We start from the raw sequence: 12,404 nt of genomic DNA on the forward strand, positions 1-12,404 counted from the left end.
CTTTTCACTTTGCAATATCTATGTTCATTTGAATTCCAAAATTTGAAATTGCAGCATGCTTCTATAATTTCACTAGTTTATTTTTTAGTGTTTCCACCTCTGCTATAATGTGGCTAATTCATGATATAAGATAAAGATGGCATAACAATGTTTCAGGGTAATGATCACCTAAATGGGAACAGCATAGCCAAAGATGTAAACATCTAGAATCTGTGGTTTGTTAATCTTCTGTGTCCTTTACTAGACCAAATAGTCCACAGTAAGATTATCCTGAGCCTAACAAGCTGTGCAAATACAGGAGCCTTGGAATTTCCTCCCTGCAGTATATCATACTGGTTTCCGATTTGCAATGCTGTGCTTGTGCTTGCACATTTGGATTGGGGTTACAGGCTTAAGGGCTTTAGGATTCACTGTCACTTAACACCCAATGGCAAGGAGAGCAACAGATTGCTTGGGATTTTCTTTCAAATGTTGACCCGCAGCTGAAGCATCATTTTGATCCCTTACTGTAATGTATTCTCATTTTAGTAGTGGCTGGCTTTGTTCATAGTTCTACCTTATCCTGATCCTGGATTCACCAAGCTTCAGTGGTGTTATCCCAGCAATTACTAAATGTTTTATTCATTATCCTGAGTTTTTTGGAGCATGGTATGCCAGTGAAACTGCAAGATGAGGTCAGATCTGAGTATCCTCCAGGCTTTGTGCTGTAAATGTAGTTCCCCCCCCCTCCCTTTAGCCATTCAAGCTGAACCTCTGCAGAAGGTGTTGGTGTTAGGAACTGAGCTGAACTGATACTGGTGCCTGTCTCTGGTTTCTTAACTGCATTCCTTTGCAGTGTGGAGGAGGAGAAGGAAAACAGATTGGAGATGAAGTAAATATATACTCTGCCTTGCAGTTTGGGAGTGTCTTTCCTCACCCTGTATGCAGCTTCATAGTTTCTGCAGTTCTCAGAGCTTTTTTTCTTAGAAAAGGAAGTTTAGGTTGGATGGGTAAAGTGCTGATGGATAGCTATCCAGAGAAGGCGTATTTAGACCATAATTTCCTATAGATGATTTACCACTTTCTTTGTATATTTCCTTCCAAAGCAAGATCCGCCTGACCGATCACATAATTCCAAGAACTTGTTTTTCCACTTGCTTGCTTTTTGTAACATTCTCTAGTTCCAAAGCTTGGTACATTTGAGGTGTTTTAGGCACATATCTGGGTTTTTTAGTTGGTTGTTATATGTTGGGATAGCTCTTGTAATAAGGAGCTCAAATAACACAACCCCCACAAAACGCTAACAGTCAAAACCCAACCAAACCAAAATCCTTTAAAGCACATGAATGCAAAATCATAACATGAGGGCCACTTGATATCTAACCAGACAAAGAGAAAAGTCACTGTCTATATTGAGATCCACCCAGTCCAACAGAATTACAACAGAAACAACAGAATTTCTACATGGAACACTTTGAAAAACAAGCCCTAGAAACAGCACCAAAAACGCCAACTATATGGTTCAGATATGTTGATGACACCTTCACCATTTGGAGCCATGGAGGAGAAGAACTCAGCAAGTTCCTGGACCACCTCAACAGCATCCACCCAAACATCCAATTCACCATGGAAAAAGAAAAGGAAGGACAACTGCCATTTCTAGATGTTCTAGTCATCCGCAAACCCAGTCAACAATTGGGCCACATAATTTACAGAAAACCTACACACACGGAGAGATACCTTCATAAAAACTCCAACCATCACCCAAGTCAAAAAAGAAGCACAATCAAAGCCCTGACAGACTGTGCACAAAGAATTTGCGAACCTCACTTCCTTCAAGGTGAACTGAACCACCTAAACTGGGCTCTCCAGGCCAATGGATACTCCACTACAGAAATCAGAAGAGCTGTAAGGCCGAGAACAAGCCATGAGACTAAAGACAAAGATCCACCCAGAGGAAAAGTGTTTTTACCATACATCAAGGGAACCACTGACTGCATAGGCAAACTGATGAAGAAACACAACCTACAAACTATCTACAGATCCACTAAGAAAATCCAACAAATGCTACATTCAGCGAAGGACAAGAGGGATCCTCTCACCTCTGCAGGAGTCTACCGTATACCATGCAGCTGTGGACAAGTCTACATAGGGACCACCAAACGCAGCGCCCAAACAAGAGTCAAAGAACATGAAACGCACTGCAGACTAATTCAACCAGAGAAATCAGCCATAGCAGAGCACTTGATGAACCAACCTGGACACAAGATATTATTTGAGAACACAGAAATACTGGACCACTCTAACAACTATCATGTCAGACTACACAGAGAAGCCACTGAAATCCACAAATGTGGGCAATTTCAACAGAAAGGAGGGAACCATGAAAATGAGCAAAATCTGACTACCAGTATTAAAAAAAACTCCAAAATCAGAACAGTAAATAAGGAACAACACTGAAAACAGAAGAATTCCAGACATGAATCAATCAGGGGCAGCTAATGACTTTGAACAAAAGATTCCCCCATGCCAAGATATGAAGCTTGGAAGACCATTTAATACTAATCAAGAAGATTAACTACAACATTCACACTGGCCTCCAACAGACAAGAGTTCTTTCCTCCACCCTGGACCTTCCACAGATATATAAACCTTCCTTGCTTATATATACCTCACACCTCTGAGGATGCCTGCCCTAAATGTGGGCGAAACGTCAAGAGAGAATACTTCTGGAACATGGCCATACAGCCCGAAAAATACACAACAACCCTGTGATTCCGGCCATGAAAGCCTTTGACAACACAGAAACAACAAATTGTAGGCCTTTAGCATTGTGCCATGGACCTTTGAGGGCTTACATGATGTATTTTGTTATTTTGGTTGACCGATAAAGGATTTTGGATTTTATTGCATTAGACATCCAATTGTATCTAAAACATAAAAAAGAAAATCAAGGTATGAACATCAAATATTATACAGACATTTAAGAAGAGATCAGTATATTATAAATAGTGTTGAATAGTTGACAAAATAAACTCGAAGCACCAAATATTAGATGAGATACAAATCATAAAGAATAAGGGTACAAAGACCGCTGAATATATAAAATTAATAACAAAATATAATACAGAACTTCTAGATTATATCCTGTTTATATCTTCTGAAATTAAAAAAATCTTTTCCACTGCCAAAATGCATAATCATGACTATGGGCATAGTCAAACTGTAATATGATTATTGTTACAGTGTTTGTATATTTGATGTTCATGCCTTCTATTTATTCATGTTATGTATACAATTAGTTGTGTAGTGATCTTCATGGAATATATTTTATAAGAATTTATTTTGGTTCAGATCTTTTAAAAAGAATAGTAAGAATATCTACATGCTGTATAAGAAAGTGTAAGCAAGGAGCATGAAAGTATTTGTATTAATATTGAAGACTATTAGCAGCAACATTTCACATTGTTGAGCTGCCATGGAACAATATAGCTTAATTCCAAATATGTTTAGTTTTTCATCTCTTCTTTTCTCTGAGACTTGCAGTAGCCACTCATCTATTTATAGGTTTGTATGTTTATATTGTTTTAAAATGTTGTTAGCAGCTTTGGGTCCTGTTTAGGGAGAAAAGCGAGATATAAATAAAGATGTATTATTATAGTACAGTGTTCCCTCACTTATCACAGGGGTTACGTTCCAGGACCACCCGCGATAAGTGAAAATCTGTGAAGTAGGGATGTTATATTTGTGTTGTTTACAATCTCACTGGCAAGTAACGTCTCTGTCTCCTCCTTGCCTTTCAATTACGCACATGCGCACTTGAGGTGAAAACAAAGCTGCTTCAGCCTCCTTTTCGCATCCCTTTGCCTTCTCCTTCCTTCCTTCTCCTTAGGAAGGAGGTAGAAAGAGGGATTTATATTATTTTATGATTTATACTATTATTTTAGTGTTTATTAAAAAACCGCAAAACAGCAAATCCACAAAAAGCGAACTGCGAAGTAGTGAGGTACACTGTAGTACTTAACTTTTTAGCATGTTGGAGACTCAAAGCAAGTATATTTACGAAGTACTGGAAGTAGACAGCTCCTGCCTCAATCAGAATTGCAATGGATTTTGTGGTCCTGGGCTGCTTGAATATTTCCAAAGTGATTACTGTGTTAATTTGTTTTTGTTTTTGAAGAGAGCTTGATGAAAAGAGACAAAAAGCTCAATACAATCAGTCTCCACATTGGCGGATTTGACTTTTGCAGATTATTTATGGATTTGATTAAAATGTCTATGAATCCCTAGGTCCTCTAGCTCACTGTTTCTCAAACTCTGCTCCTCTAGGTGTTTTGAACTTTAGTTCCCAGAAATCCCAGGTAGCTTACCAGCTGTTAGGATTTTTTGGGAAAAGAAAGATTGAGTGGAAAGGGAGTAGTAATGAGTTAGGAAATTCCTATTAAGATAACGTTTTGGACAGATGCTTTGCAAAACCATGCAGAACTCTCAGATTGTGGAAAGCTAGAAAATGTGCCTTGTTGCAAAATCCAAATCATTCAGTCTGTTAAGCATAAAAATTATAATGCTGTGCTTAAGTAACTTCATCTTCCAACACCCAAGAACAAACTGGAGGGGCACATAGGGAAGTGAGATGTTCTATCAATGTGTACTTTGTTTTTCTGTTCATATAGGGTAGAATCAAATGGCTAGAAATTAAAGCTAAATAGACTTTAAATGAAACACAATTCTGAATCATAGAGGTTGATCTGTTGATTGGTTGTAATAAGAGTGCTCCAATTTGTATTTTATGATAACTAGACACACATCATGATCATGAAACTATTGGGATAAATCTAAGGCCATGATGATTGTGTAGAGAGAGATATTTTAGAATCATAGAATTAAAGAGTTAGAAGAGACCACAAGGGCCATCCAGCCCAACCTCCTACCAGGCAGGAAGACACCATGAAAGCACCTCATCAGATGTGTTTAGATAGCCTTATTGCTATTGGTAACAATGTATGGCTTAGATGGCTTTATTGTTCTGGATTAAATTTTTCTAATTCTTCACAGGCCTGAATCAACAAGATTTCTTTGCATGTCCTGTGTTTAGAATGCTTTACTTCCTGATATAGCAATACATTTAAAAGTCGCATAGGATTAAACCATCATACCAGCTGCTGAGTGTAATGAAATTCTGTAATAGATGCTGTTAAAACTTTACCATCTCTGCTCTGTTTTTTTTTCATTGGTTTCACTTTCCTCCTTAGTAATTCTTAATGGTACAAAGTAGAACAAGAAAATGCTCACCCTTTCAATATGTACCCTATTGTGCTACAGAAATGCCAGTCCTCTGAGTTTTAATTAGTGATTGATTGCAATCGCCAATAGAAAAATTATATATTGAACTATCAGACTGTGGTGGGAATACCATATTTGAGTGTATCTCATAGGAATATAAGCTAACATATAGAAGAGATCCCCGCCATCTTTTTTCTAGATACAGTACTAGGAATTTTGAGTTGCAAAGTATTTTATACATGATTCTGCCATTTGTAATGAACTGATATAGTTTAGGAAAAGTTCATATGGTCTCCTTCAGGTTTAGATTTCCATTCTCTCCGAAAGCATAATAATAAAATCATGTCATGTGGGTATGTCTTCTGGAGATATAATTAAAATATAGTCTGTATATGTGATGAATCTATAATATTGTATCACTAGGTGTGCAAAAGATATTTGTATTTTCTTAATCTCAGTAGGAATGAGAACCATAACAAGAAATGACATTTCACAAAATGTCATATTTTTTTTCCTTTTTGAAAGCAAAAAGAATGAGCTCTTTGGGAATTACTCATTTTTAGTAGTTTTTTGTACAGATGTGTCACATTTTATACCCTTTCTTCTCAAGCACACATTATTTAAAAAATAGTACTGTGGAATGCATTGTCTCCTTCAAGTGTTGACACAAGTATCAGCATGAATTGCTAATGCAAGCTGCTCTGAAAAAGAAACTGGGATAAAACAAGCAGCACGAGATAAAGACTTGGAAATTACAGTAAAATGAAAACATCAGGATCTAATAGCTAAATCCATGGGGGAAAAAGAGGGGATCAGGCCAAACAATACTAGTAATTCTTCAGATCTGTAAAGCATTTTCCCTAGATTTATTTATTATTCTACATTAATCTTAGAGCAGGACTCAAGGTGGAAGACATGACAAGCATTAAATAAAATATAGTGAAAATTCAATCCATTATTATATTGGAACAACAATTAAAAGCAATTAAGGAAAGTAACATTCCAGAATTCTGAAATTCAAAATACTTAAAAATTTTCCACATGAGTAGCTGAGATAGTTGACAAATTTTGTTTCATACACAAAATTATAACTAATATTGTATAAAATTACTTTCACGCTGTGTGTATAGGATTGTATATGAAACATAAATGAATTTTGTGTTTAGACTTGGGTCTCAAGACATCTTGTTATGTAAATGGAAACCTTCCAATATCCAAAAAATCTTCTCCCAAGTATTTCAGATAAGGATTCCTCGACCTGTATCATATTAAAACAAGCACAGGATTTAAACAATTTAAAAATGTAACAAGTAATATTATAACATTTGTAACATTTCCTAGTAGCAATTTATAATATTTCCCAGTAAAAGACCTTTCTGCAGTCACGTGTTAAGGGACAAAAGGCATGTCTGGATAAAAGAGCTTTCGCATGCTGGCAGATGGAGAGTGGCTTTCTCAGCTACTGAGAAAGCCACTCTCATGTTTTTACCAGTAGGACTGAGAGAAAGCTTTCCCACAAAAGCCTCTATACTATGACAAGCTCATATGTGGAGATGCAGTCTTTTAGATAGTTTGGACTTGCGCTAGATAAGGTTTTGTAGGTCATAACCACCTCTTGAAATTGTGCCTGGAAAGAGATTGGTGTCCAGTGAAATTCTCAAAGTAGAGTTTCATTTGAACAGTGCAACTCTGGTCAGCAGTCTGTCCACAGCATCTTGAATGTGTTGAAGTTTCCTAACACTTTTCAAAGTAGTTCCATTTTGAGTGTGTTGTAGTAATCCAAATGGGATGGTACCAAGGTATGTGTCACCATGGCCGAGTCAGTAATCTCTAGGAATGTCTGCAGTTGATCCATAGTTTTGATTGCTCAAATGCATTCTTGGTCATCATTGAAACCTGGGCAATCCAGTCTCAAAACCTGTACCAAAAACTAGGTTTACATTAACAGTATAATCCTACCCCATATATGGTAGGTTAGATTCCAATTCTCTATTCTGCCTTTTGATTGGCCACTTCTCTTTGGAGAAAGCTTCAATTTGATCACCAGCTTGTTACTGATGCCAGACACAGGTGTGGCAACAAAACAGTTTCCTTGGCATTAGATGAAAAGTACCAAGAGAGTTGGATGTCATCGGAATTTAACACCTCTAGGAAAAACCCCTCAGTGTCTTCATACATATATGATGTAACATGGAAACACTATGAAACTCTGAATTATCCCTACAAGCCAATTGCCTCTCTAGGACCACTTTAAAATAGTGTTCCCAGTTTCTTATATGCAGTCCAGTTGGATGCTAGGGTTAATGGTACTGAAGGCGACTAAGAAATCCAATGCCGCAATAGTCATTTATCAAAAGCTTTCTCTGGGTCCTTCCACACAGCCATATAACCCAGAATATCAAGACAGAAAATCTCACTATATCTGCTTTGAACTGCCATATATTCCAGTTCAATGTTTGTTTAATTAACACATTTATATTCCGCCCTTCTCACCCCGAAGGGGATTCAGAGCAGAGCACAACATATATACAACAAACATTCATTGCTGGAACATAAAATAAACTATAAATATACATAAACACTAAAATCAGTTATCTTCACATTAAAAACTATCACAAGTCAGCCGTACTGGATTTGGTCAGCAGGGTGAAATTTCCTAAAGCTGCCATTATTGCATTGTCCTACAGGCTTGGTCCCACAGCCAGGTTTTTACCATCTTTCTAAAAGACAGGAAGGGACAAGGCCGATCTAATCACACCAGGGAGGGAGTTCCATAGCCAAGGGGCAATCGCTGAGAAGGTCCTCCCTCTCGTCCCTGCCAATCGTGCCTGTGACGGTGGCAGGACCGAGAGCAGGGTCTCCCTGGAAGATCTTAATCCACACGGATGTGGATTTTATTCATCTGTGTGGAAAGGGCCTCTGTCCCAAAGCTACAATGAATGGAACTAGATAACCCATCTATTCCAGGCATAAATACTGGTCTAAGTTGTTACATTCATTTAACCTGTTATTCTACAGTATCCTCTAATTGTTATTTTTTCCAAAACATTTTCCTATGTATGCTGAGACAAATAAAATAAAATTGTTCTTATGAATTTGAATAGGACATGTTTTTGCTACTTTTAGTTTTCTACCGCAAAGACAACAATTCTCTTATTTTATACAGTCTTAGAATCATAATCATAGAATCTTCATTTTCAGTCTGTTCTTTCTCTTTCAGCACTGGTTGGACAACACAAAAAGTATTAAAAAACAAGTTAAAAGTAAGTGAGTCTTTAAAAATAAAAACATACTTTTTAGCTAAGTATAGGGTATTTAGCGCTTGTGAAGAACCTGTTTTATTCAAAGTTTACTCTGACAGAATGAACTAGTATCAACAAGAATGTTGCAACACCAGAAACTTGGCATTGAACTTGGCATTTGACTCATATTACATTAATTCATTATTAAACAGGTCCTCACTTTTGATATAGGTGTGGCATATAGGTTTTTTCATTGAGTGTACTGTACTTTTTCTTCTATGTTTTAATATTTTTTATATGATTGAACATTTGTACTATATTGTTTTAACTGTGTTTTATTTTAACATACACCATAAGGTGCTTTAATACAGTTTGACACTACTTTAATGGCCATTTCTCAGATCTATTGTACCACGGGAGTTGTAGTTTGGAGGGGTTTTCGGCCTTCTCTGCCAAAGAGTGCTGGTGCCCCCCCACCAAACTACAATTCCTAGGATTCCATAGCATTGAGCCATGCAAATTAGCGTTGCAAAACTGAATTAACTCTACTGTGTAGATACACTCTTAGTCTTCTAAAAGGAGAAATAAGCAAAACATTTAATCAAGAAGTGTTGAAGTTATGGGACATAAGTTTGTTTAAGTCACAGTCATTAAAATATTCTACAGCACCTTGCAAGTTTCTGTATTCTTTCTCTGCCCTAATAAATTTACTGAATAAAGGATAGCTTGAAATGTATTTTAGAAATCCATGCTTCACAGGCCAGCTGCATTGTTTTTTCTGTTTCCGTTTCTGTTCTTGCTTTTTTTTAAAAAAAGAAGCTAAAATACATAATGGGCCAGAAACTTCGATAGTCTGGTTGAGCAAGTGTATTGTTAATACATAACATCATGAACTTCCTGATACAGGATTTCTCTCATTAGAAGGGAATGAGGCTTGGAATCTAATGCTGTGCTTGTTGTCTTAGAAGTCAGCTTTGAGTTTGAAGGCAAAGTATATGTGTAGACACAGAGACATTATATTTCTAGGAGTTGTTTCTCCAAATTTTATGAATAGCTGGGCAGTGACTCTTGTGTATTTTACTAAATGCTCAAGGAAATGTAGGGATTCCTCTGTTTATGGAGTAGAGACTTGTAATATTAGGATTACTCTAGATTTCTCTGTTCTTGGCAAGGCAGATCAAATTAATGTGATGAGACTGAGTTGACTTCTTATATGTGAATACTTTTATCTGTACTAGCATTCCTACCTCTTGCTGGCTGGCTTTATGTATAAAGTAGTCATTGTCACACTGTGAAATCAATGCATGTTACCATTACAACCAGTTTTTAAATGTTTTAGCTGTAATAGCAAGGACTTTTCAAAATTCTATCCTTGTCACTAATAATAATATATTACCTTTTTGCAGTTGGCCCCCCTTACTGTCTGCATCTTCGTGTAAAATTTTACTCCTCTGAGCCAAACAACCTGCGAGAAGAACTCACAAGGTACATTGTATGTAATGATAAAAACAGAATATAAGGAAATGCTTTGTGTTTGCCAAACCTGTTCTATGTATTGTATGCTTTTTCTGAATGCAGTCCACCTTCCATAGCAGCAGATTCTGCATCCATGAATTCATCCTTCCACCATTTTAAATAAGGGATATCATTTTACTACATCATTGTCTATTAAGGGAATCAAACACCAGTGGATACCAGGAACCTACGGTATTGAATTTTGTAGATACTTTTCTATTAAAAAATAAAATAATGTTGGAATTACAGTTCTCTTAGATGATTCCCACAAATGCTCCTGAAAGTCTTGGATGAGTTGGGATTATACCGCAAAGTGTTAGGAGCAAACTTTTCATTAGCTAAAAGCATATTTAACAGTACAGTTAACGAAGCGGTCCTGGCACTTTAAAGATATTGTAGCTCTTGGCATTAGGTCCCTTCTTTCTGCAGGAAGTTATTTATATAAGTAGTCCTTCTTGGTCTTTGTACTAGATATGGCCTAATAGCAGGTTTTTCCAGATCAGTTATTGAAATACATCATTGAAGAAATATTAGCAATTTGATAAACATTATCAGTTTTTTTCATAGTCCACTCCATGACCCACTACTGCATCCACAGAAATCAGATCAAACTGTAACTACAAAATGGGCATTCCTTAATGTTGTATTCTTATGATGAAGCATCATACTATTTGCTGTCCTCTTTGCAGTGGAGAAGCCACAATGCATTAGGTAACTTTTAAATATTTCCAAGAATTAGGCTGTTGATATTTGTAACATTCCAGCTCTTTTCCTATTCTAAAACTGCTCACCTGAACTGATTCATTTATTCTTGCTTCTCCTGAAACAGATATCTATTTGTTCTTCAGTTAAGACAGGACATTCTGAGTGGCAAGTAAGTAGTGTTGACAACAAATAAGTAAGACTTTTTGCCCCATTAGATATATGTAGCTCATTTACATTACAAACAGACATAGAACTTGGATATCTCCAGTTAGTTACTATTCACCAATATCTGTAACAAAGATTATATTATAATAACCATTGGCAGTTGCAAATACTTGTGTGCAGGTATATTCAGAATTAGCATGTAATAGTCTGCATTATAATGAATATAATATAATATTGTTCAGATTTCTGCTGGGACTTTTGCAGATGGGAGAGAAGTGTTGTGATTAGGGATGAGTTGCAGTTTGGTACATGACCAGTATAGTACTAGTTATATAGTTGATTTATCTCATATTGCAAATGGACTAATAATGACCTGCTTATTGTTGAACCTATTCTAGGCAGTCTCAGCAACCTTTTTTTCTTTTAAATAATAGCTTTGTGAAAACTGAAATGTTGTGGAAGATATAGTGTTGAAGAGGATGTTGTTTTGAACATATATATAACCTCCTTTGTAGGTTCAATAATAATTACTGCCATTAGCTTAAAACCTAGACTCATAATTATTCCCAAATCTTCTTTAGTGATTTCTCTGACACAATTTTTTCTTTGTTGAAGACTGGAGTGTCCCTTTGAAACAGCAGTGCAGCTGGCAGCTTACATGTTACAGGGTGAGTTGCTTGGACTTTGGTATTACTTTGAGGCATAAGACATGCAAATAGTAAGTCACATGTAAATACTTGGTCATAACAACTTCTAGTAATAAAAAAAATATTCAGGAGTAGAGGTCTTCTGTAACTGAAACATCCACTTCATGTTCAACATAGCAAAATAATTGAAAAGTTGATAATGTTCTCTTGTGTGAAGTTTATACGATGGACACTGAAACAGTCAGTTCAGACTTCAGTGTTGCTGACAACTGGGTGATTTGATTTCAGTTAACTCTAGCATAAACTAGCCTTGAGGGAAAGCAACTAGCATTGTGGAAATAAATTATAGATTTAGAAATTGTTGTAATGTTGCATAGAAAGGCTCATGAAAGTGCTAGTTAAAACTTTTGTAATGAGCAGAGAGGTTTTCAAGGCAAAGTGAAGCTATTAAAACTTTTAGTTGGTATATAATTCAATAAATTTTTCACATTATCCAGTAAGTTACTTTCCTTCCATTTGCTTTCACTTTTATTCTTTTATGATGCTAAAGAATCTTTGAATTTTGGAAATAAACCTGCTTTGAATGCTGAATATTATTTTTAAGGTACTCAATCACAAGACTAAGACTTTTCCCCTGCCCAGTAACAGTATATATGACAGAACTAGGAAATACACTCCTGCTTAAAATCTTTGTAATGTATGTATGAAGGATCTTTCATCAAAATCTGCCCTTCCTCCTATCAATGTAGCAGTGTTACAGTTTGTTATCTCATAGCACAGTGTGCAGTTTCAGGGATTGTGCACAACACATGGATATTGTTGATGTTTTACAAAGGAATATGTGAGTGGATTTGATTTGCTGTGTAAT

At 36.3% G+C, this 12,404-nt stretch overlaps 1 protein-coding gene across 3 annotated transcripts in view; it reads left to right on the top strand.

Moving 5' to 3' along the window:
- The window catches only part of epb41l5 (erythrocyte membrane protein band 4.1 like 5), a 77,017-nt gene that overhangs the window by 26,844 nt on the left and 37,769 nt on the right, over positions 1-12,404 (top strand). For all 3 annotated transcript variants that reach the window (XR_010001852.1, XM_016994036.2, XM_008109926.3), the window contains 4 exons: positions 8,483-8,525; positions 9,911-9,989; positions 10,849-10,893; positions 11,505-11,557. Coding sequence is in view for 2 of the 3 variants with exons in the window: in XM_016994036.2 (XP_016849525.2) it covers positions 8,483-8,525; positions 9,911-9,989; positions 10,849-10,893; positions 11,505-11,557 (220 nt within the window). In the remaining variant the exon portion in view is untranslated. The remainder of the gene's footprint in view (positions 1-8,482; positions 8,526-9,910; positions 9,990-10,848; positions 10,894-11,504; positions 11,558-12,404) is intronic.

Source organism: Anolis carolinensis, chromosome 1 (assembly GCF_035594765.1).
Source record: "Anolis carolinensis isolate JA03-04 chromosome 1, rAnoCar3.1.pri, whole genome shotgun sequence".
Lineage (NCBI taxonomy): Eukaryota > Metazoa > Chordata > Lepidosauria > Squamata > Dactyloidae > Anolis > Anolis carolinensis.